The sequence below is a fragment of the Anser brachyrhynchus genome (assembly GCF_964034855.1).
Source record: "Anser brachyrhynchus genome assembly, chromosome: 7".
Lineage (NCBI taxonomy): Eukaryota > Metazoa > Chordata > Aves > Anseriformes > Anatidae > Anser > Anser brachyrhynchus.
This window is the reverse complement of record NC_137701.1, coordinates 15,840,486-15,867,544: the sequence shown is the minus strand read 5'-3', so window position 1 is coordinate 15,867,544 and position 27,059 is coordinate 15,840,486. Positions and strand designations below refer to the sequence as shown.

General features: G+C 38.4%; 1 protein-coding gene across 11 annotated transcripts in view; it reads right to left on the bottom strand.

The window, feature by feature from the left end:
• RAPH1 (Ras association (RalGDS/AF-6) and pleckstrin homology domains 1) overlaps window positions 1-27,059 on the bottom strand; it is a gene marked incomplete at its 5' end in the record, with an annotated part of 94,561 nt that overhangs the window by 19,429 nt on the left and 48,073 nt on the right. For 10 of the 11 annotated variants that reach the window (XR_013953772.1, XR_013953773.1, XR_013953774.1 and 7 more), the window contains 7 exons: window positions 1,254-1,364; window positions 2,618-2,761; window positions 4,141-4,206; window positions 5,905-6,026; window positions 8,490-8,649; window positions 10,023-10,100; window positions 20,106-20,180. Coding sequence is in view for 4 of the 11 variants with exons in the window: in XM_080600327.1 (XP_080456453.1) it covers window positions 1,254-1,364; window positions 2,618-2,761; window positions 4,141-4,206; window positions 5,905-6,026; window positions 8,490-8,649; window positions 10,023-10,100; window positions 20,106-20,180 (756 nt within the window). The remainder of the gene's footprint in view (window positions 1-1,253; window positions 1,365-2,617; window positions 2,762-4,140; window positions 4,207-5,904; window positions 6,027-8,489; window positions 8,650-10,022; window positions 10,101-20,105; window positions 20,181-27,059) is intronic. The other variant, XM_080600328.1, reaches the window with a different exon arrangement.

Below are 27,059 nucleotides of genomic sequence, written 5' to 3'. Positions count from 1 at the left end.
TGCTGATCTTAGAGATCTTTTCCAACCTAAATGATTCTATGATTCTACCTCTCAGTGGGCCCAAACACATATTGCCCTGTCTGTTGAAAAATGAAATCCTTCTTTCACACCATATATAGGCAGCCACACGTTCCAGGCACATAAAACATTCTAATGTACTGACATGCATAACACCGCAAGAGATGGGAATTAGGGAAGATAAAAGTTCAAATGAAAATTTTAAGCACAACTGTAACTATCTCATTACTTGCACCATTTTCAAATCCATGAAAACACTTTATTTGCTATGAACATACTGTGAAAATCTGTTTTTAAAAAGCTTTGTAGCTAGCTATCTTGCAAGAACTAACACCATTTTGAGAAACGTGCAGGAGTCAAGAGAGACCGGGAGATGAGTTGATGCAATTTAAAATAACTGAAAGCACTCAAATCCCACCGTTTAAGATCAGGTCATTACTTTTGTAACATTTTTTCTACTTGTTCTATTTGTCCTTTATACACTGAAGTTTCTTCCTTTATAGCATCCCCTTTCCCTCTGATTGGGCAATATAGGTAGCCTTGACACTCACAGTATTGATTTCTGCACAACTCTGGACCTATGCTCTGAGAAGACAGGAACTCCCTGACATTAGTGCTTCAAGGAGCACTTCCACTGAATCCGAACTGTTGTAAGGCATACAGTTTCCAAAGAAAGATTTTAGTGTTATATTTTATAGTAAAAAACAAACAAACAAACAAAAAAACCACCACCAACAAAAAACAATTAAATAGACCAGGACTCAGTCTGGAAGTAAGGCAATTCAGGGCAATATGAAAATGTTTACGAAGTCACAAAGAGCATGGAGAACAAGCAACTGTTCACTTACCAATACAAGAACTAGGAAAAATAAAATGGAAAGCAACTGATGGATCAGAAGAAGTAAAAGAACATATAAGGTTTATGCTAAAGGTTTCTTGGGGTTCCAAAACAGAATAACTGAGATCCACTCCATGACTCCCTAAATTTCTAAAGGCTGAAAAAGTATTCTGCTAAGTATCTCTGCCAGACTGTTGTGTACTTCTAATTTTTCCCTAAGCAGCTTATAAAGAAAGGCCACTGTCAGAGAAACCAAGAATGCTAGATGAACCCAGTAACACCATTCTTCTGTTGTTCTCTGTACTTATTACAAGGAACTAAGACTAGTGTGGAAATGTCTGAAGCTCTTAAATTGCTATTTCTAGTGGTAGGAGTTTTAAAACAATTAACAAGTTACCTTCAGCACTAAACAATAGTCTGTGGGTGCTTTGTATTTGTTCCGATAGTCTTGTCCATAGTAAACGTTGACATGATCTAGCTGTAGAAAGCATACAAGATCCCGCGAGACCTATTAAATACAAAAATACTCATTTACAAAATATCCTTTTAAGAAAAGCACGCACACTGAAAAAATCAGTCTAGTGTTAAGATTCAATACTAATATAAAGTCTAGTTACAGTCTAATATTAGTTTCAATCTGATTTAAATACTAACAATACAAAAAAGGGATACAGCCATGTGTAAACTCTTGCATCAGACATTTATTCTTTTAACAAGGTTATTCTTCTTCAAATTCAGTCCATTTTTATGTGTGTGTGTGTTTTATTTATATTTTGCCTTCTGACCACATTTTACAGCAGGCTGCTAATGATTATTCAGAGTTGGTATCAGGAGAGAGCAAATAGGACTGATTTGATCAGAAACTTTAACAGCTGCTTGTTATATTTCATCTTAGTAATAAGCAAGGTCCCCAAATTCCAATCTGACCATAAGTATACTTCTTATGATGTTTGGCAGTGATTGTAGGGCACAGAATTTCAACAGGATATCTTGCATATAGATTGCTTTAATGAAGTAAAAGGCTATAGAGAGAACGTTTGAGATGTATTAAAGTCTAAAAGGGAGCTGATGCACTGGGAGAGCACAGGGACGATTTTCTCTCCATTGACAGCTATGGGGGAAGCAAACTCCCTGTGCTGCAAACCAGTTCATGCTGCCAAGACCCACAGATTCGTGGATGACTTGAACTTGCAGGAGTTCAGCCTTGAAGCTATAATGCATTTGTAGCAGCTTTCTATTTCCTTTTCATTATCGAAACATACAGAACAGTAGTAAATGACACTGAACGATATTTACCAATTTCAAAAAATGTACCACAAATTGGTCCAAAAAAGAATCCCATTTATATGAAATAATTAAACCCAATAAAGTTATGCATATTGATTGTGAAGTTGGGTCTTGATATTTTATGACCAGAACTTGCAGTGCAATTTGGTCCTTCATCTGAATTCTACTTGAGAAAAGACAGTCTCTTAACTCCACCAATCCTTTTTCTTCGGTGTTTCTGACCACCTAAGCCTGAACTCACTCAAAGAGCAGACCCCTGTTGTCATGAAATTTGGGGTTAGACAATTTACATCAAGTGCCACCACAGTAATTTAAAGTAAATTTATAATTTTCTTCCATGATAAAGCTGCAGTGTTACTTTAGGGATGTGGCTCTGGTCAGGGCATAGCTAAGCCAAACTCTGAGGCTGACGCTTGTGCACAAATGATTTACCAGCAATAAACAACTCGGAGAAATTGCTTTAGAATAGCATACCTTTGCCTTCCCTTTAGGGACATAATAGATTCCAGAAGCTCGAAGAAGAAAGTAACGTTTCTTCCAAGACTTCTTACCATCCTCTTTCAGCCACAAAACTCCCTCAATTTCTGGCACAGTTACAGAACTTCCACAGAAACACTCCTGCAGATGAACACACAGTGGTTTGGGAAGAGACAGAAAGAGAACATACTGCATGCAGGTCTTTTTTCAATGATTGAAATTCTGAAATTCTTTATCTAAGAAATGCATACACAACAAGTACTTTCTCCATGCAATAACATGACCCAGAGATTACATGCAGAAAGTCTAATGTAAATCAGACAAATACCGTACAGGATCTTAGCATTTTCTCAACAGAAATATTAGTAGCTACTGTAAAGATTTTCTAACCACTGCTTATCAGAAATATCCTCCCAAGAGCTTTACTGGCCTTAGAGCCATGAGGTCACCTTATAGATAAAGCCTCATAAGTCTACATATACACAAAACCTAACTACATATGCATCCATTACTTGAGTACTTGTTGCTACTAATGCCAATACTACATTTCCTGTTAAAGTTCTATTTATAAAAAGCTAACAGCAGAAAGAAAAATGCATTAAATACACTCCAGACTAATACACAGAACAGAGATTTATGAGGAATCCTAGAAGACAGGTAGAATTAGACAGCATTACAACCTTCTGCATGTTGTGGCTCCAAACAACTTTTTGATACAGCTTTTTGAATACTTTCACATAATCACTTATTAAAATCTGTAGTACTAATAGACTAAAAGTCTGCAATATGCTACTCCTAAGAGTAATTGTATTATTAAGTATGATCAAAAATTAAATATTGAAAATATTTACTTTTGTGTAACAATTGAAATCATAATCATTATTCCGGAAATAAAGTGGAAGCATGGGTATGTCTCTACAAAAATGTCACAAAACCATTCTGGTTTTAGCTTATAGATACTATTTGTACTGCTTGCTTTATTTGCTCCACACTTACTTTTTCTGTTGTCCTCAGTTCTGTAAACTATTTAATGTGTTCAATATTAAATAACTTCCTTTTCTGTCACTCATTTTTTAAATTTAATTTTTCGTGGTTTATTTTGAAATGTAAATGAAACTATTTTTAACTGCTTTTCTTACTAACAAAATTTAAAATACTAACACAGACTCTTCAGTGAAACAGTGCTATAGAATTTTGTAGAGAATAACAATTTGGAGAGAACTAGTTTTAAAAAAATATTTCTACCACCTCAGATAAATACAAGTTTTGACTGTGTTTAGCCACAGTTAGAGGTAACCTCACTTTGGTTACCAAACAAAATAAGGACACATTTTTATTAACCGATTTTATATGAAACGGTAACATTAGATTAGCCATTTATCTCGAATGCAACACATTCCATTCCATTTCCCCAGAACTACATTCAGCTCCGTTCATGTATTTCAATAACCACAACCTTTTAGAGTTTAACTTCAAACACTGGTATGACTATTACGTCCTTTTTATTTTGGAATTCTTACCTCTAGCAGCACCTCTTTATTTCTGTCTGCCATCTCAGAGGTTTCTTTTTTCCCCAGAAGATAGTTCTGTAACAAGAAAAACTCAGTATTTCTATAGGCATCGTGAAATGTAACCAAATAATATTTCTCATGTCCCTTTCTGCAGCAGTAAGAAGAAACAGCTGTTATCTAAGAACATTATGTTATTTAAACAAAACTTTATAGTCCAATTGAGACTGTCAGACTGCTAAATATTACATGGACGTTAATTACTACCACCTTTTCCAGTAGTATGAATCAGTCTCTACTCCTGGCCTAACTAACAGCCTCATAACAACATTATCCTTGCTTTCTACACAATTAACAGCTGACTGGTACAATGTATCCAGAAATAAAAATACTGGGAACTTGAAAACCTCACAAAAAATAATAAACAGGTATTTTAAAACTTGTTACATCCTGCTTTTATTTATGTGTTGACAGAAGCACACACAGAAGAAACATACTTCTTTCCATGTTATGCTTACAGTTCTCTGAATATTTTTCATGAAGAATTACTAAATACTCCTTGTCTTCTTAAAAACAACCTAATTATGCATGGGTACTATATCTTATTTAGTAACATTCCTTGAACTCTTTTTCAGCTTGGAAAGGACTGGGACTGTGAAAGTCTTCCTCTTCCTAGCCTCTAGCTCTTACTGGAGAGCTAAAAACAGTATTCATGAAGTTTAGCTAGATCAAGACTTTAAATGGAGGATAAATGCATACATTAAAATATTGGTTTTGTGCTGGTACCTTATTCTTATAGACAGTACCTACCATATGTATTAACAGTAACCATTTATCAACTATGTGTTTTTAAAAAGAATTTTTTTTTTTGCAGTTTTTCAGCTTTCTCACAAACCACTTGAAAAAGACTTGGTTTTCAATTTTTGCTCAGAAGTACACAGTCTGAAAGGATGGCCATGCAAAACAGACATTTAGCTTGCTAGATAAATAGGAAGTTCAGATCCAAGAAATTACCACATATATGTCATACTGATATAAACATAATCCATGACACCAAAAGACAATATTTTAGCTAAGACTTACAAGAGAGCAAGTGATATTATATGCAGTTCTTTTCAATTCCAAATCTTCAAAGAGTCACCTTCTGCTTTTCTGTTCCCTTTAACACTTTCCTCCACCCCCTTATGGTACTGAACTGCTACTGGATATCAAATCTATAGCTGTCATCTGGAAATCTCCATTACCACCCGTTGACAATCAGTGCGCAAGAAAAAAAGAGGACCCTTAGGTTTCCTAACCAGGGAGCAGGATAAAGGGCATGTTCTCTTCTCTTGTCATTCAACCGTGGAGTGGCTATCCTCTCTGATTCTCTGTTCACCTTCTTGCCAACAAAATAACAATGCACAGAGGAGAGGCATTATTCTGAGCAGTATCTGTCAACACCTTTGTATTATCACATATTTACATATGTGCAGAGCATGGAGTATTGGTGCAAATACCATAAAACTGCCTGCCTTTATCTCCATTAAAATTACCCACAAACACATTAGAAAACAGACTGCTTCAGCTCATGTTTTTCTGTTAGGGACCTGATTTTGTACCAATCACAACAAGAATGTACATGGCACTGAGATGTAAAGTTGCATAGCGTTTTTATACGCATAAAAATATCAAACTAAAAGTATTGAAATTAATGCTACAAAAAGTAGTAAGAAACTGAAATCAGGCATGCATGCGTGCGTAAACGCATACATTCACCACGAGCCTCGTGATTACCTGGGGATTCTTGAAAAGTGCGTATTTCTCTATACGTTCCACAAACATTAGTTTGTTTTGACTGTCTCTTGTCCAGTTCAGAAGATTTTCAACTAAATTTTCATGATCTTCAAAGATCCTTTCTGCAGCAATAACAAAAGAGCAAATACATTTTAGTCTGTTACATTTTGCAAAAGAAGCTACTCTGTAGTTGCATTTTGGACACAAGAAAGAATATAGAAAGAAGTATAGAAAGAAAATACAGTTCAAGGTCTAGCAAAATGGGGAAAAAGTTTAAAACACAGTAAGAAACTAAAAGAGCTTAGTCAATTTTCAGAAATGCCTGGCTTAAATTTACACATACACACACTCAGTACTCTCACTTCCCTCTCCTCAGGCGGCTTATGGTCTGTATATTAAGCCTTAACAACACATTTTTTGCTATGTCACAATGCTTACCATCCTACTTGAGCACAATGGACTCAAATAACAATATTTGAAATGTTATGAGTAAAAATAAAAAAGCTATCACATTTATATGTAGTCTGGTCCACAGAGCCCCTGAAGGAATTTATGAGGTGGCTTTTTCAGCACAAGATTTCATTCTATATACCTAGTCACTATCTCACTCTCATAAAGTAACCAAAAAAGTAATAGACAATGATCAGAGAGAAAATGAAATGTTTCTGAAATGCAGAATACCCATAGTTAGTGTGGGTATGGTACAGGAATTCTGAAAACTGACACAGTATTTCTTACAACTAATCTGTCTGGGTAGATAAATGATCAGTGGCTTCCGAGAACACTGAGCTGTGACTCTGTTGAAATGGTCATCACCAGTACAAGATAAGGAATATAGGCAAAAAGGAAGAGAGGAAGAAAAAAAATAAAAATTTACTGAAATGGCCAAGAAATATCTTAAAATCCTTATACTAAAATAAATAACGAATAATATATCTTTGAGAAACCACTGGACCAACTTTCTCCTCCTTTAAAAGACACTCAAGCAGAATCTTTCTTTCTGCATTTTGTTCCGTCTTCATATAGGCCATACAGTGGCACTTAAGCAAATTAGTTCTTTCAGAATCCTTGGGGACTTGCTTGACCTTTCATTAGCATGTGAAAGCAGAATATGTTTCTCAACCCCAAAATCAATTACACCACATTTTTACAGAAGGCATATGTCACTGATCACATTCAGACCTAGGATCTATCACTAAGAAAGACTGAGATGACAGGTGGCACCTCAACATCCTTAGTAATTAAGAATACTAAACAGGGTGAAAGCAATAGAATGTCATCTGTAGGGAATGAATGAAGGTTTAAGGTGACATAGGCATAACACAGGACATTACTGAGGTCTCAGTGACATCTTTCTAAGGTGCTTTCGAATTACAAACTCAACACCAAGCTCTATCAGCAACACAGCAATGCTGTCTTCCAAGAATGTAAAAAAACGTTACCTAACAGAAGAACAGAACAGAAAGATCTTGAAGGCTGTGATACACAAGCTTAAATCTCACCACAGCCTAATTAGGGAAACTGGATAGCTTTCCAAACATATCAGTTGCTATTAACAATAACTGAACTCAAACACGAAACAAAATATTCACCAACTATGTATGTACCCCTACTTCGCAAAACAGCAAATAATGCAGTGTTCCCATTATTGAACTTAATACATAGAATTAAAAAATTATAGCTCTTGGTTATTTCATATACCTATTCTGCTCTAACAATAAAAATGAAAACAATCTTTGTACAAACCAAAAGAAACCTTCCAGAGTCATTTTTGTTAAAAACCTGCAGAGTACAACTGGGAAAAGCATTTCATTCTGTATCCGTTTCTACATTTGTGAAATGAAAGTAAATATCACTAAGTTCTTGGGCAAAGCGCATACAAAGCTACTGGTTAAACCATTACATAGTGGCCTTGTACTTCATGTGCATGTATCTAAAACAGACTCCTCAAAAATTAGTTAATCGCACACATTTGAAGCAGACCACATAAAAAGCAAAGACGAACAGGAATGCTACAGACCACACGTCTTTCTTCACAGTTTGTTAGCTTAACACTTTCACTGCATTTCACTGCACTGTGCAAGCAATGAACAATCAACTAACAAAGATAACATGACAAACACAATGTGAAGGTAGATAGGTCTTCTATGCCTAGCTAAGGGAAAACATCATAAAAAAGGTGTTCCTTCCTCCTACATACGTATTTCCATAAATGAATGTTTGGAAAGATGAACTGGTTGCAAAATAACCCAATACAATATAAAATAGTACATAAGGTAAGAGCTTTGCTTTACTCATTTTTCATCTGTTTTTTAAGCTCCTGCATAAAGCGTATGAGGCAAACAGTCTGCGTTTTGGATTGTCTTTTTTAAAAATACATGTGATTTGGGATTTCACAGAATTTGTGCATATTATTTCCGTTTTCAATACAGGACAATTTTAAGAGTTATTTTATTCAAACTTTTATGTTTTGAGCCCACTAATACAGTATTCTTCATATGAAAAGTAGAAGAGGATACCTTGTCACCCAGTAATAGTCTTTTTTGTCAAAAGATAAGAATTATAGATTTATAATGATTACTTACCCATTTGCAGTTCAGAGATGGTTTCCACCAATGACCAGTCTAAACTGTAACCACAATGAGATTTGTCCATCAGATTGTCTAATACTTGTCGCACTGTCTGCCTCTCATCCACCATCATTGTTTTTGAGCTGTCATCAGACATGTGGACTCTGATCACCAACTATTAAGCAGAAAATTAGGACAACAAGAAGATGATTAACTTCCCATATTTCCTTCATTTAAAATAAAAACCTACTTTTTAAGATCTAGTTTCTTTTTCTAAAATTTTGTTAAATAACGTAAAATATTAAGATCAATCAAAATTATCCCTCAAATGTAAAAAAACATACATGATGATTAGATACTTTTCTCAAGTAAACTTAGCAAAATACCATTTTCCTTCAGTATATGGGTGTAAATCAAGGTTTTCCCAATATAACAGCAATGTACTTTAGCTGTGTGTTAAGGAGGAAAAAATTCCTTCCTGACAAAGTGCCCTGATCTGATTAATGTGACAATTTTTCTCATAGATGTAGGTAGCACAAGCACAGATCAAGAGTTCTGCACAAACTTCCAAAGAATCACAATTTTTCAGATTTGCACCTCAAAATTTCTGCCTGCTTCCCCTATATTTTCTAAAAATGCTGATCATATAAACTATACATATACTAAATCTTCCTTTCCTGGGGAGTATGAAGCACTAGTGTAGAGCAAATCTGCTTTTAAAACATAGTAGGTTTTCATAGCCACTTTAAAGAGGTTGCTGCCCAGAATGAAACATGCAGCTGTTTTTTCAATTAATCAGAAAACTGAAAACAATAGATTCTTCTTGCCAATTATTATGCTGTTTGCTTCCTTTTTACACCTTGCTCAGCTGGAAAAGTTAAAGCATACTGGCTGTAATGCACTGGTTGGTTTGTTAATTCTTTTCTTCCAGCCAGGACAGTTTTTCAGCTTTTGTTATAAACACTAAACGTAAAAGACATCAATAGTTATGGAAGAACTTCTAAATTAAAATATGAAGGCTAAATCTCAAGGAAACACCTTATATTCTTTGATAATACATCAGGTAGTATCACTAGACTTCCTCCATTTGGTAACTTCTGTCCATAATCTGGAATACCTGCATTCCGTTTATCACTAAAAAATCCTACTACGCAAAATGGGAAGCGGGTATGTAAAGAGAACAGACCCAAATTTTAAAGATGAGACTGCTTAATACACAAAGACAATCTCAGGAAGCTGGATCTTTTTCTGCTCTGGGTGGAAGTCGGCAGTCTTTTAACAGTGCACTAGCAGTCAAATAAGCTATTCTTTAAGGAAAACATAACGTCATTCCATATGCTAAGATTTTTTTGTTAGGTGTTCTGGGTCTGTCTGGGATGGAGTCTAGATGACAAATACATTATCACTCCAGATCAGAACACTACAATGTTCCTATTTTATTTAGGGGTTCTTAAGTGTAATAGACACAAATGAGAATAATTCTGCCTGCTTTTTCCAGGTGAACAAAATATAAAAGAAAGATCTCATAAAAAAGTGTAAATAATTTACCTTTTTCACTTGTGCCTCTTTAATCTTCTCTAACGCGACTCTGATCTTCTCAGCTTTCAGTTTAGCAGCCTGTTCCTCCTGGGGGGACAAGATACACCAAATTCCAGTTATACAAACTTCATACGTGTTTTAGAAGATATAATTTTGAGGCTATCACACTTTATAACATGAACTGAAATGCAAATTTACCCACTGATAATTCCATAACTACTTGTTAGTGACAATGACTATTATTTTCAAAACAAGAAATGTTACTATATATGTCTGACTCTTAGAAATACAACTACCATTATCCCCAAAATAACACACCGGAGGTATATAATTTCTATAAACACAATTGGCTTATCTCTATTCTTTCACATTGTAAATAGCCTTGCACATTATTACCAAGAATTTTAACATATGCATTTAAAGTCATATTCTTGGACAAGACATATTTGACAAGAGCTTACAATTGAGTGCACTGAACAGATTTATGGTTGATCAGCATAAGACTACATTCTGATATTTCTCAGTGTGCTATTTAACAGCATAAAGAAACTATGTGAAACAAATCCTCTAAACAGGATTTCACACTATGTCCATTGATTTGGAAGACTTAGTTTGCATTATGTAAGTAGCCTGAACACTCCCTTTATCCTTACTAAACTCTGTATTTCTCCTCACTTGATGTATTTTAAGACACGTAAAGCAAACAGGCATTCTTTTCTTCAGTGCTCTTCTAAAGTCATTAATCTAGTTTTGTTACAACCAGAAGAAATGCATTAAAAATCCATGTGACATAAATCTATTCTATCTGCTGGTACTAAAGAAACCTGCCCATTGTGACATTATCAATACTATCAGGTTTTAATTTCTAGATATTTTTGTCATTTCTATTCAAAATGGACTTGAAATGAGCAGCTAAACAAGTAACCACTCTTTTCAATATGATCATATACAGGTTTCAGATTTCTAAAGTCTTAAAATGTGGATTTTCATTGTGGCTAATATCTAAAAGCACCATAATAATTTACTCCCCCCTGCCCTCCCCTCCAAATAAAAACAAATAAAATAAATACATTAATAGGGAAAAAATCTGCTTCAAATTATTAAATCTTCTTATAAATGAAAAATTAAGATTTTTCTTAAGTAGTACAACCTATCTCAAGAACAGCACGCCATATAGATTTTTTTCTGCATTGCTTTCTTGTATTAATGTAACTTGTAGTTTCTTTATTACATTTAGATGATTGCTTTCCTTGTAAATATCAAGATTCAGCTATCCTCAAAACCGCAGAGTTTAATCTTTTTACTTCTCAGTGAATTACTAATATTCCCATCAACTGCTTAAAGGTTTTTCCTATTGTATTCTTACTTAACAGCTTTTGCTCCCTCACACCTGTGGCCATACTATGCACTGGGAAAAAACATAAAGAATATCAGCTAGACAAGACAGTAGGCTGTCTTGGGAGACATATAACCCTTGTCAAAAAAAAAAAAGAAACAGTAAATTGGCACATGTAGAAAATTTTGGCTTGAAACATTATCTAGGAATTCTATTACCAAGTAGCATTTTTCTTTTTATTAGTCTAGGAAACTAAAATTTTTTATTCATCATAAAAATGGCGTCACAGAACTTTGATAGGTTAAATCAGATTAGCATTCTATTAAAAACTAAAAGAAAAAAGCACCATGATACCTACAATCATTTAAATATAAAACATGCCCAGAATTCTACAATTTTCTTCCTCTTTAACTGTTTTCATCCACAGAAAAAAATCAGTACCAGAAAACCCAAGGATTTAAATACTTGCAAGTTTCTAACAGTGACACTACAAACCCATGCATTACAAAATCAACAAGCCTTCTTAAATTTTAATACAGATTTAGAGAAACTTTGTTTGCAGTTTTAAAAAGTTGCTCATTAACTCGACCATAAACCTTTATTGCTGTACAAAGGTTGACAGCACGTTTGTTTTTGCTCTTCACTAAAGTCCAGCAGCACGATTTTCCAGCCCATTTCACTGTGCACCCATGCAATGCAGCTATCTATAGCAAATCCCAGCAGGAGCACTTTATAGCCACAGCACACAGGTACATGCAGCAACAACAGAGAGCAAGCAACCAGGAATCAGATGGGGACCTCTCATACGCTTGTGCCAACACAACTAAAATATCTTAGTTTATCTCAAAGTTCATAATCCTTTATCATTCCCTAAAACATTTAAAAAAAATTTACACCAAAAAAGATTGCAAAGATTTATTATTCTACCACTTATCAATCATCTTTCACTTCCCACTCAACTTTAATGTGGTTCTAGGTATCAGAATTTCTTATACTATTATTACATTTTAACAAAGTCAGTTTAAATTTAAACAAAAACCGGATTTACAATGCTAAAAATAAGAATTGTTTTTAACCAGATACGAGAGGTCTGATCTACTTACTGAAAACACAGAAGAAAAGGAAGCAAGAATTTGAATTTCTGAAAGCACAGAGTAGTAAAGGATTTTAAGTGTTGTTTTTTTTGGTATATAATTAGTTTTAAGGCTGTTGTTGCAGTTTGCTGATGTGACAAATATTTTTTTTCAGTGGAGCAGAAAGAAGAAATATCTATTTTGATACTTAAATAACCAAATAACTACTGAATTCTTCAATATTCACAATGATTTATTCTATTCCTCTCGCAACTGCCCAAGCAATACCACCCATCCACATCCCCCCCCCCCCAAGAGAGCCACCCCCAAGCTTCGCTAGTAAATCCTTCTAGTACTGGCGATGTGAGTGAGGTTGCCAAGCAGTCATCAACATGCACATAAATGGCAGGACTGCCACCTAGGTCATGGTTTCACAAGCGGTATGTAGCAGCGTAAATCCCTGCTATGGCTGATACAACTGCCTCCCTTGCACAGCACTCCTTTTCAGTTGTATCAGACACAGACACCTTGGGTAGGGAGGTGACCTGGTTGAAAATTAGCACAGCAGGAAGACTGCTTTTCAGCAGAACCTCCTCCTTGATAAGGCTGCCTTTACAGTCACATGCGTGCTATATAAAAGCATAAAGGAGACACAGAGGTCGTAAACCCACAAAACAGCGTTATCTCCACCTCTGATGGGAAATGAATATTCTCTTTTAGTAGCAGTGCACATCACTAAAATTGCAACATAAATTCCTCCTTTAAAGGGACAACTTTGGGAGTGCAGTTATACTTACATTCTGAGCATTTGAGCCTTCACAGGCTTTTGACCTGGCTGAGATTACATTGAGTTATGGAAAACACTGCACCTGTTTTAAATAATGCTTGGCAACACACTTATCACGAGAACTTGTTCATCCTAACATACTGTGAATGAAAATTAAGAGCATAACTCTGCAACACAATGGTCTTAAAACTTACGACTTTTTAAATTTTTATACCAGAACGCAACTTCCAGTAATTTTACCCTGTAGTGTAATATTGGTAAGAATAACCCCAAAAATCTAAAGTTAAGATGTCTTTAGTATAATAAAAATCAGCATTCTGCCCAGTTCCCAGTTAAATGTGCAGTTAAAGACATTTTGGTTGTGCTTCAGTGTTAAATATGCAACATATGTGCTATGACAGAGCTGACCTTGCTCAAACAACTCCATATTTCTATGTCAGGGTTTTATTTTTTTGTTACGTTGCACACTTTAAGGGTCATTAACTGATTTCTTCTGCTTGCCAGGCAGAACATAGGCAGAATAGAAAAAAATGTAAAAATATCATTGAAGAAGTTCATAGTATTTAGGAAAGCCAGCAAGTAAATTACAAGAGGTAAACAGCAAAGTCCACATTCCATTTAAGTTAGCGGGGAAGACACAGAGAACACAAGACACACACAAGCAAAAATGTGTTTTATGTCTACTATTGGAAAATTTTCTATAAAGCCTTTTTTGAATGAAGATAATTAAATGCACATGAGCAGCAGTGATTTGTGAAGGATTAAAAGCAGGTATCCAGTGTCTGTACCAATCCGAGCATTACTGAAGAGTTTTCTCTTCATTTTTTACGAAAGAAATACTAGAATAAGCGTACATGGGATTAGCACTGGAAGGGAAACGCTGAATGAGTGCATAAGTAATCAGAATGGTGTTCTTTTCCTCCACTCTAGATGAGTATTAACAGCAGTTCTGTATTTCCTGACAAATTCATTAGGACATGTAAAACAATGTGTAGCAAGAGTTGCACAGTCCATTTATGAACTGAAGCAGAATTAGTTTTTGACCATTCTCAAACACTTGTTTTATTGCATTTCTACCTCAAAATAACCAGGAACAACCTATACCCAAGGAAAGCAAGAAGGGAAACAATACACTCCTCTCTTCTAAGGCTCACTAAGCATGAAAGGGTACAGCATCTACTTCTGCCGTGAGAAGGCCACACTCTCTAAGGTTGGCTTATGCCCTGATGCCCCCTTCTCCCTTCCCAACTCATTATCGCATTTTCTGTACCTTCAGCAGTCTTGACTTCTCGTATTACATCAATAAATTCAGAAACATATGTGAAACAGTAGTATGGTTTTTGAGTTTGTCTGAGACAACGTTTTCACATAGAATGCTTAAATTATGATGATACAACGTAAAAGCAAACAAGGAGACACAAACAGGAAGCTGTAATTTTCACTTTAATTGAAAATGTAGAGGAAGTAAAACAGAGGAGGGTTACTCATGCATCCATCAATCATTCAAAAAGCAGCCAACCCTGTTTTCTTAATCTCACCTAATAGCTCCCACGAATGCCATCTTGGTTTCCCCCCCCCCCCCCCCCATATTTGGGTGCACCACTTTTGCTAGTAGAAGCCTAACTCCAAGAGGGAAGATGGCTTCTGACAGGAAAGTGGAAAGCAGCAGTCACATTTTAAGTGTATCTCAGAGCCACACTGGCCCTTGTCAAGAGCTCCTGCAGAAAGGCTCTCCCCCCTGTCTGCACTGTTAAGGCAAAGAAGGAAAGCAAAGACATAGAGGGCAGTTGTTCATGAACTTCAGTGAAGAATGGCATCTACAAATCTCTCCAGAGCCTCTGTTGTGCTTGATCAAAATTAACAAGTACTTAAGTGTTGTGGGGGTTAACACAGGTAAGCAAGTCAGTCCCATACAGGTGCTTGCTCACTTCCCCCAAGTAGGATGGAGAAGGATAAAAGCATAAAAACTCATGGTCTGTGATAAAGAGTTTAATAAGTAAAAGCAAAAACTTTGGGTGCAAGCAAAGCAAAGTAAGGAGTTTATTCATTACTTCCCTCCACGAGCAGATGTTTAGCTATTTCCAGGAAAGCAGGGCTTCCCAAGTAACTATTACGCATGGTGAAGATAAACCTCAACTCAAAATGTTATCCTCCTCCCTCTTCCTCCTCCTTTTCCCTCGGCTTTTATTACTGAGCAGGACATCATATGGCATGAAGCAGTTAATTTTGCCCATGTCAAAAAACATGGCTGTCCCTATCCCTGGGAAATCTGCTCTTCCATTCTCACAGAATGGTTGAGGTCACCTTGACCAATATGCTGCTCAAGCAGGGTCACCTACAGCATGTTCTCCAGGACCATGTCCAGATGGCTGTTGAGTATTTCCAAGGAGAGGGGTGCTACAACTTCTATGCGCAACCTGTTCCAGTGCTCAGTAACCCTCCCAGTAAAGAAGTGTTCCCTGATGTTCAGAGAAGCTCCTGTGTTTCAGTGTGCGCCCTCTGACCGTTGTCCTGTCACTGGGCACCACTGAAAAAAGCCAGGCTCCATTCCCTATTTGCACACTCCCTTCAAATATTTGTACACGTTGCTGTGATCACTCCTGAGCCTTCACCTCTCTAAGCTAGTTAGTCCCAGCTCTCCCAGCTTTTCCTCATAGGAGAGGAGCTCCAGTCACTTCATCTTTGTTGTCTTCTGCTGGACTCTATTCAGTATCTCCATAACTCTCGTGTACTGGGGAACCCCGAAATGGACACCATACTCGAGATGTGGCCTCACCAGTGCTGATTAAAGGGGGAAGAATCACCTTCCTTGACTTGCTGGCACTACTCCTAATGCAGCCCAGGATACTGTTAGCTTTCTTTGTGGCAAGGGCACATTGCTGGCTCACGTTCAACACTGCGTCCACCAGGACCTCCAGGTCCTTTACTGCCGATCTATTTTCTAGCTGGGCAGTCCCCAGCACATACATGTGCCTGGGCTGCTTCCTCCCCAGGTGCAGAACTTTGCACTTTCCCTTGCTGAATTACACAGGGTCCCTGTCAGCCTATTTCTCCAGCCTGTTGACATCTCCAAATTTTGCATCATCAGCAGACTTGCCAATGGTACACTCCACCCCACCACCGATATCACTAACAGAGATGTTCATCAGTATTGGACCACTACTGACCCTTGGGGTACACCACTGGTTACTGGCCTCCAACTAGACTTCGTAAGGCATGCTTCAAGGCATGGCAGAGTAGAATCTTTTGCAACAGGGACCTATGTTCTACTGTCTCCCTGATAAATTGCCCCAACAACATGCAACAAAACCAGTAGTGATGAAGGAAGAAGGCAAAAAAAACACATGCCACAAAGGATTTCAGTCACAGAGATGGTTCATTCAAGAATGAGCACATCTGAATCAGACTGAGCCAATTTCACAGCTGATTTATTCTAAGGTTTGGAGAGATTTCATTGTGTAGTAACCAAAATATACAAAAAGCAGGGGAACCAACATTTGTAAGAAGCGTATTTGCCTTTTGGGTCAGCAAAAGAATGAAGTACTAAATATTTGTGAAATAAAGGCATAATGTGAAACCTTATGTTTTCTCCAGATGCTGACATTCATAGCTGAAGCATTACATCACTAAATCACCATCTGGCTTCCTGGATGTAGTCTAACCTTCAAATGCATCAGAATGATAAAAGAACTGGTAACTTAGAAATTCCACATCACATTTCTATTTCCTACTTGCATGTCCTAAATTAAGATATATTTGAGCCCTGACTACTCTCTCAAAATTATTTGCATGTGCTCTGTATCTCACAGCCATAAGAGATTAGAAACATGAAATCAAAAAGCTTAGTTTTCAGTATTCATCTGATGGCTTAACTCCAAACAAGCTTGAAGTTTTAACATGTTGCTTTATTTTCAATATCCAGTAAGTTACTTCATTGATGTATATTCACTTCTTTTTCCAAAACAAAATGGGCAGGTGGGTGAATGCTGTGAACAATAAAGCAGAGAACTACATTTAAAAATGAAGGGACTACCACACTGAATAGGTCTTTTTTTGTGCTGTGATCTGCCCTCTGCTGCAACAGTATCTGTGTCTGTGCATAGCTCTAATGCAACAGAAACCTAGTCCATGACTAGAATTTTTTATAAGGAGTTACATCAGAGGACAAAACTGGTATTTATCGTTCCTCCAAATTCTCTCTACACTGAATATAAGGGGTAGATCAAAGATGAGGAAGCATACAAGAAACAATAAAACAGTAAGAAATACACTATTTGACAAGTGAGAGACACCAACAATAGAGCTGCAGTATGATTATACAGTTTTAACTCATCTAACACCTAACTACAAATACAAGGAAAAGCCCAATTTCTTGGGACTGCTTCTCTCATACTGGGGCTTATTTAACGTTACAACAAGCTGAAGGGATCTAAGCCAGCAGCAACATGGACTTAACTGAGATGCATCTGAGGGTGCCAAGGGAACTGTCAGATGAAATTCCTAAGCCACTATCCATCACGTTTGAGAAGTTGTGGCAGTCCAATGAAGTTCCCATTGACTAGAAGAGGGGAAATATAACCCCATTTTTATCAAGGGAAAAAAAGAAGACCTGGTGAACTACCGGCCAGTCAGTCTTACCAGCATACCTGGTAAAATTGTGGAGTGGATACTCCTGGAAATTACGCTAAGGCACATGGAAAACAGGTGATAAATGACAGCCAGCACAGCTTCACCAGGGGCAAATCATGCCTGACAAATCTGATGGCCTTCTATGATGGGGCTACAGCATTGGTGGATTAGGGAGCAACAACTGATTGTCATCTGCCTGGACTTGCGCAAAGCATTTGATACTGTCCTGTACAACATCCTTCCCTGTGAAACTCAGGGACACGGACTTGACAGATGGACCCCTCGATGGATGAAGAATTGGCTGGATGCTCACATTCAAAGATTTGCGGTCCATGGTTCAACGTCCATGTGGAGACCAGATAAGTAGTGTCCCTTAGGGTTCTGTATTGGAACAAGTATTATTTAACATCTTTGTTGGTGACATGGGTATAACCATGTGGTAACCACCACTCATCCAGTATAACTGGGAAAGGAGGATATGATGATACATGGAGATGAAAGAGTATTATAGTTTGTTTGTGCCACAGCCATCGTTAATCTGTTAATCCATTGGCAACCAAGCAAGATTTGCTGGTTTGGTGGCTGTTTGCTTTGTTACTTGGGGTAGGGGGTGCTGACAGGTGTGAAAGGAAAGTGACACAGACTTGAAGTTCAGGAGTGTCCTAGTTTCAGCTAGGACAGAGTTAATTTTCCTCCTAGTAGCTGGTAGGGTGCTATGTTTTGGATTAGGATGAGAAAAGCGCTGATAACATGCTGATGTTTTAATTGTTGCAGAGCAGTGCTTACACCAGGCCAAGGACTTTTCAGCTTCTCGCTCTGTCCTGCCAGCGAGCAGGCTGGGGGTGCAGCAGGAGCTGGGAGGGGACAGACCCAGGACAGCTGACCCAAACTGGCCAAAGGGGTATTCCATACCATCTGACATCATGCTGAACAATATATAGGGGTGGCTGGCCGGGGTGAGGGGGGCAGCTGCTCGGGGATAGGCTGGGCATCGGTCAGTGGGTGGTGAGCAATTGCATTGTGCATCACTTGTTTCATATACATTATTATTAGTAGTACTATTATCATTATCATCATCATTATTATTATTATTATTTTCCTGTGTTAATAAACTGTCTTTATCTCAACTCACAGGCTTCACTTTCCCATTTCTCTCCCCCATCCCAGAGAGGGAGAGGGGAGGGTGAGCGAACGGCTGTGTGGTGTTTAGCTGCCGGCCGGGTTAAACCACAACAAGAAGAAACAGTCACAAAACAAAAAAATTACTTTTTTTTTTCTGTTGTTTATATTCCTCTAGAAGAGAGCTGAAAAGTTTGCTGTCAAGATGCATGCTGAGCATTTTGAGAAAAATGTTAATGTATTTAAGAAAAATACAGACTACTTAAACATCATTGTTTTGAAGTGACAAAATGTACCTTGGCAAATTCAGTCTTGCCTGAGGTTTTTCATCCACGGTGTCTCTTTCAGAAAAATAACTAAGGAGTGGTTTGCAGTATGTAAGTAGCATCAGACTTATCTGACACCTCAGATATTAAACAGCTTTCTCACCAGTCTGAAGCTGCATATATACGTCTTTATCCCAGCACTTTTTTTTTTTTGTGTGTGTGTGTCTGGGAAATTTATTGCTTGCTCCATCTCTCCTACTCTAGAGAGAAAGGGAAATATGTATGGAAATTACAATTTTTAAACTGAACCAGAGAAAGTGAATGGCAATTCATGGCCTCTTAGTCCATTATTGACCTGTAAGGAAAATTTATCTATAATCAGGCTTTGTCCATACCTGTCTCTCTCTCTTACTACAATATTGTGCCCACATTATATCAAGACAGTACTCAAAATGAAAAAAAGTCCCATTACTTGCTACAGATTCTCATCATCTAGCAAGTAAACTTACTTTAAGGATACTACTGCCTTTCAACAGCACTGAATGCTCCTACATATTTTCCACAGTTGTGGCTCTATTTTCTTAAAGTATTGAGTGGGAAGAGTAACAAAGGAACCTCTAGGTCACTGCTTTTCCTTTTTAGTTAATGCATTTTTACCTGCTGACATAGCTATTAAGTACTTGTCAAGAACTTGAACACTGATAAATCTGCAGAAACAAACAAAATACAGTCTTTAAAAGCACGTTTGACAATCATGAAAATCATGTAAAAGTAAATGCAAAAGTTCCTGGAAAGGGCAGGGGTGGCAGGAGTATAGCATACAGCAAAAGCATTTTTTCTACATAGAAATAGTCACATGCAGGTGGAAAGAAGAAGCATCACCTTGGTCAGCAAGTGAGAAGGCTTTCCTGCAATGTTTCGGAGAAGGAGGGAGGTTTCCCTGTCCAAATAGGAGTGCTTGTGCAGAAAGAAAGAGAAAGAACATAAGTCAAAAGAAGTCAGTAATTTTATAGTGTATTGACTATAGAAGATAAGCAGAGTTTAAGGAAAAAAACACCTTGCATCCTCAGTTTATTTCCCTCCCATAAAAATGTGAACATTCCCAAATACTGCAAGCCTAACACATTAGTGTAACAGCAGTTGTGCTAATAGAAGACATAAGTTTAACCTTCCCCTGTACAAGAGGTCACACAATAGAATTAAGAAGTTGCTTACCTGCTACTGGTTTCTTTTCTGCAAGAGAACTTATTTTTAAAGACATTTACAACTATAACAGAAAACATCCACTTATAATACTTAAAAAATCCTGTCTAGTGTTCTAAAACTGAACATTCTGCTTCTGCTGTACAAATGAATCCACTAAATGACCATGGAGACAAGAAACTGGTTTCAGATTTTCTATACTGACTGCTGCTTCCACAGTTAACAACAAAAAGATGTTACTATAATAGTAGTAATCTAAACCTGGCTTACAATTAAGCTTTGTTTTTGTAAAAAAATAAAAAATACCTACGTTTCTCTTGTCTTGCAGTCCCAATTATGTAATCCAAGAAGTTGGGAGCAAATCCCCAAATTTCTCTCAGAATAAAAATTAGCAGGAAATATTTAGTCTGTTCAAAAAGGAGGAGCAAAACTAGCAGCAACCCCTAAGGATGATTCTCAAATAGTAAAAATCAATTAATGACAGAGTTAGAGCAATCTGCAGCATCTGCTACAGAGGAACAACAAAACCGTCATCCCACAGCAGTCTGCAGAACTGCCTAGTCACAAGTCTGCTAAGGAAATTACAGTAATACTATGGCACTAAACAAGAACATTGAATATATGTCTCATGTACCATCACTATACTGCAAATTTCACCCCTTGTGGCTGCATCTGTCCCAGCTGTTATTTGTGTTGATTAGTTTTACCCTATATAGAACAAGGTACAACAAACAGGCAGACTACCATATTCTTTTTTCAATAATTAAAAGCCAAATGCCGCATAGCGTCACTGTGTCTTCTTCAGAGCCACAACAGGCAATAGTCTCCTGAAAAAGTTGAGGAGACCATGTCTACAATTTCATGCAAGGCAATATCAAATAGTTTGGTGCATGAAGTCCCTGCAAGGAGATTTTACTTGATATGAGTGCCACATTCTGTGATGAGTAATTTAAGGGTCACTAGCACGCTTTAAAAGTTACAGCTCAGAAGAGACTCTACACAGCATCTGAAGTAAAACCTAGGCTCCAGCCCAAACTCCAACTGGTACTTAGCCACTAGCATAGACTCAGTATATGATGCAAACTGAACAAAGATTTTTCTGCCTGCAAATTAATTACCACATGTGTCTACATCAAATGTTTCAGAAGCATAGCACTGCTGCCTAGTGACAAATTTTTCACACCTCACACAGAGATTTGTGATGCCATGATTAAAAGACCTTGCACATTGATTACAGTAATTCGGAACTCTCAAAAATAGGCTTCCTAACACACAATCATATCATTTCGACTTCAATGTTTCTTAAGACAGACTGTATTTAAAGAACAGCTCATTTACTCAGCCTGAGGTGACACTAACATTGATGGTAGATAAATACAGCTTTGCTTAACTTGAAGGCAGACCCATCCTCTTTTTTTTCCCCCTCTCTTTAAAAATGATTTCTGCTACATGCATCTTCACTCTGAATAGTATTCCTTTCTACACAGAAACTGTAACTTCACACATCCTCTAGAATTGTCTCATTGCAACACATTACCCCAGAACTTCCAGAACAAACTGGTTGGCTCAATCCACAGCTCAAAAATATAAACTAAAAAAACAATTCCTTGAACTTGTCCTTGTTTTAAAGAGCTTCTGGACAGACTTTGTCAGACATTGTGGATTCCGATAAAGATACATCACTTTCTTGGTGAATGGAGCTCTGAGGGTAAAAAAAATACAATGTACATTCGTAGCCTCTTTATTAGGGTTTAGCCTAAGGAATCTCTCTTTAAAGAAAACACTATTCCCTAGAGAATATTTCTCTGAAAGAGAAGCTTAAGGGAGATTATTTAAACCCTCTTCCTATCATTGCTCATTTTAGCTGCTGCCATCTTGCATTGCAGTACAGTGGGGCATTTCTCCGCTAAGGAGCTTTTATTCTATGCTAACACTGTTTGCCAGACTTGCAGCAAAACATGAAAACAGATAACCAGAAGAAAGTTACTTTGGAAATTAAGAGAAATAGTATTTCATGAGAACGGGTGTTGGCCAGTAAAATATCATCGCAACATTACTTCTCAAAATACCCATGTGAATTTGAGCTGGAGAGACATGTCTAGAAGCAGGAAAGCAACAGTTCTTTGCCATATGTCTCTCGACAGTGGCTCCTTACTACTGTGCAAAACATCCTGCAGTACTGCAGATACCCAAAAGTTAGAATGAGCCGAAGTAGTAAAGCAACAAGAAATCCTGAGTTCTCAAGAATTACAGCTCAGCTAAACAACTATGTGCACATAACTATAAATATGCATAAACCCAGAGAGAAAAATCACTTAATCCAGTAACTGGACATAAATTATTTTAAAAATTGCCTTTGTTTGAAGGCAGAAATGTAGCATGCATTATCTTCAGGCCTAAATACTACAAGTTTATGAACCAGGTGTTGAATATTGCATTTCATTGTGTTTTCAGAGAACTCCACACAAAACTTCCCCTAAAAGATAAGTAGCTGCTTAAACCACAAAGTTTTCCAATGCTGAAATACCTTTTATCCTCATCAGGGACTCTAGAAGCATGAATAAGTGTGTTCAAATATAACTTTTTGCCTCTGCTTGTAAGTATCTCAGCATTAAACAAGGGAAAAAACGCTATTTTAATCAATTTAGCATAGGTTTCTCCCTATTCCACTCTCGCATCTCACCTGAAAGCCAAGTTCCTTCTGAGTACATGTAGTTTTACTTTCCACACTGGTGAAACTATTACCACTAAGGCTGTTAGTGGCAAAAAGCAGAGAGAGAACTACAAAAAGAATGTTTGCTAGAACAGATGGACCACCAGGACATGAATGTACTTTTCAGATTTTCAGAATATAATTACTTGAGCCATACAAGCAATCCTCTGCATGGCCAAAGCTCAAGATTTTTTCCCCAGTTATCCTTTTAATTCCTTTTTTGAAAAGTTCAATAGGGTGTTTTAATTCTTGAGGTTCTGAGGTCTCATAATGAAAGACAGTTTCAACAACAACAAAAATCTCTAAGAAGTAAAGACATTTTTAGAAGCTGTGATAAACTAAGCTGCCCAGTTAGCCTCTGAAGGATGCAAGCTATACAGCCCATCTTGCAAGTGCAGCAGGCCATCACTTTGTTAGTAATGTGCTATATATATTTACTCATTGACTCATTTCTTCAGTTTTCTTTGCAGATTTCTGCAAGAAGTTGACAAGCACATTCATATCAGACACTGATCCATCTTATTACACATCTGATCATCATTCGGTTCAGACAAATCTAAGAAGAGTCAACCTCATTTAAGAGCCAGAGTTTATCTAATTGTTGTGTCTATCCCAGACATACCCTGGAAGCACAACACAGCCCAGAGAAAGCAGTCTAGGAGGTTTCTGGAAAGCATGGAAGATAGCTTCCTGACGCTGGCTAGAGAGCCTACCAGGGGAGGTGCCCCACTAGACCTTCTGTTCACAAACAGTGACGGACTGGTGGGAGATGTGGCGGTTGGGAGCTGTCTTGGGCAGAGTGACCACGAAATGGTAGAATTCTCTATTCTTGGCGAAGCAAGGAAGGGGACCAGTAAAACCGCTGTCTTGGACTTCCGGAGGGCTGACTTTGAGCTGTTCAGGACACTGGTTGGCAGAGTCCCTTGGGAGGTGGTTCTGAAGGGCAGAGGAGTCCAGGAAGGCTGGGCACTCTTCAAGAAGGAAATCTTAATGGCTCAGGAGGGGTCTGTACCCATGTGCCCAAATACGAGCCGGCGCGGAAGACCACCGGCCTGGCTGAGCAGAGAGTTGTGGCTCAAGCTTAGGAGAAAAAGGAGGGTTTATAACCTTTGGAAAAGAGGGAGGGCCACTCATGAGGACTATAAGGCTGTTGCGAGGCTGTGCAGGGACAAAATTAGAAGGGCCAAAGCTCATCTGGAACTACATCTGGCTACTGCTGTTAAAGATAACAAAAAATGTTTTTACAAATACATCAACACCAAAAGGAGGACTAAGGAGAATCTCCATCCTTTACTGGATGCGAGGGGAAACCTAGTTACTAAGGATGAGGAAAAGGCTGAGGTGCTTAATGCCTTCTTTGCCTCAGTCTTTAGCGGCAAAACCAGTTGTTCTCTGGATACCCAGTACCCTGAGCTGGTGGAAGGGGATGGGGAGCAGGATGTGGCCCTCACTATCCACGAGGAAATGGTTGGCGACCTGCTACAGCACTTGGATGTACGCAAGTCGATGGGACCGGATGGGATCCACCCGAGGGTACTGAGAGAACTGGCGGAGGAGCTGGCCAAGCAGCTTTCCATCATTTATCGGCAGTCCTGGCTATCAGGGGAGGTTCCAGTCGACTGGCGGCTAGCAAACGTGATGCCCATCTACAAGAAGGGTTGGAGGGTAGACCCAGGGAACTATAGGCCTGTTAGTTTGACCTCAGTGCCAGGGAAGCTCATGGAGCAGATTATCTTGAGTGTCATCACGCGGCACTTATAGGGCAACCAGGCGATCAGGCCCAGTCAGCGTGGGTTTATGAAGGGCAGGTCCTGCTTGACGAACCTGATCTCCTTCTATGAAAAAGTGACACGCTTAGTGGATGAGGGGAAGGCTGTGGATGTGGTCTACCTTGACTTCAGTAAGGCTTTTCACACCGTTTCCCACAACATTCTCCTCAAAAAACTGGCTGCTCGTGGCTTGGACTGGCGTACGCTTTGTTGGGTTAAAAACTGGCTGGATAGCCGGGCCCAAAGAGTTGTGGTGAATGGAGTCAAATCCAGTTGGAGGCTGGTCACTAGTGGAGTCCCCCAGGGCTCAGTGCTGGGGCCGGTCCCCTTCAATATCTTTATCGATGATCTGGATGAGGGGATTGAGTGCACCCTCAGTAAATTTGCAGATGACACCAAGTTAGGTGCGTGTGTCAATCTGCTCGTGGGCTGGAAGGCTCTGCGGGAGGATCTGGATAGGCTGGACCGATGGGCTGAGGTCAACTGTATAGAGTTCAACAAGGCCAAATGCCGGGTCCTGCACCTGGGGCACAACAACCCCAAGCAGCGCTACAGGCTGGGAGATGAGTGGTTGGAAAGCTGCCTGGCGGAGAAGGACCTGGGAGTACTGGTTGATAGTCGGCTGAATATGAGCCAGCAGAGTGCTCAGCTGGCCAAGAAGGCCAACAGCATCCTGGCCTGTATAAGAAGCAGTGTGGCCAGCAGGTCTAGGGATTGTCCCCCTGTACTCGGCTCTGGTGAGGTTGCACCTCGAGTACTGTGTTCAGTTTTGGGCCCCTTGCTACAGAAAGGACGTCAAGATGCTCGAGAGAGTCCAGAGAAGGGCGACGAGGCTGGTGAGGGGTCTGGAGAACAAGTCTTACGAGGAGCAGCTGAGGGAGCTGGGGATTGTTCAGCCTGGGGAATAGGAGGCTTCAGGGGCAACCTTATCGCTCTCTATAGGTAGGTATCTTAAAGGAGGCTGTAGCGAGGTAGGGGTTGGTCTATTCTCCCACATGCCTGGTGACAGGACGAGGGGGAATGGGCTAAAATTGTGCCAAGGGAGGTTCAGGTTGGATATTAGGAAGAACTTCTTTACTGAAAGGGTTGTTAGGCACTGGAATAGGCTGCCCAGGGAAGTGGTTGAGTCACCATCCCTGGAGGTCTTTAAGAGACGTTTAGATGTTGAGCTTAGTGATATGGTTTAGTGGAGGACTTGTCAGTGTTAGGGCTGAGGTTGGACTAGGTGATCTTGGAGGTCTCTTCCAACCTAGACGATTCTGTGATTCTGTAATTCCTCTAACTTTACGGTAGGAGCTCAGAATACATGTACGTAGGGATTGAAAACAGTAAAATACACTATGAAAGGTGCTAAGTGTGTTTTTTACACTGCCACTTTTACAAATAGCGAACAAAAACTGTCAGGTCATCTTTTTCTTGCAATTCCCACCCAATCTTCCATGGTATCTTATCTTACTGTTCTAATGATTTAAGTATGTTAAACAGAAAGTCTTCTTCCTGGTTAAATATTACCTGTAGGTTCAGACATCATTCACTCAAGGTCTATACAACAGAATAACTTACCTCAGTACATACTAAACAGACTTCTACACAAGTCCTGAGTGTCTCATTAAGTATCTTGCCACATTTCTTGCAAATCTAACAATTTAACATTAACTCATAACATGTAGTTAAACCAGCTGGTGGCACTCTTGTGCCATTATTTTGGAGTTAATTAATGACAGCTGAGAAACTCAAAACCTTTTTAAAAAGCCTGTGTCTGTTCACAAGAAAACTGAGGGAAATGCAGTAAGCAGTGTCTGATAGAAAACTATATGCTTTCAAAGGTTTCTTGAAAAGTTAATTACTATAGCTTTTGACTACATCAATATGTTGAACTCTTCAGTATATTCTAATTGTTTAAGCTGATGTCTATTTTCAAAAGAGAACTCAATAATTAAATATGTTTTTATTTATATACATATATATTTTTTAAACTTTGTCCCAAAGGGGCCAAAGAGAGAAAGGAAGAACCAAAATTTTTCTTCGCATATCCTTTGAGATTATATTTTCATGTATAACATATAAGAACATAAAACATAAAATGATGAACATCTGATTTGAAAGATTGCATTTTTCTGCCTTCCTTTGCAATGGACTGTCAAGAGCAAT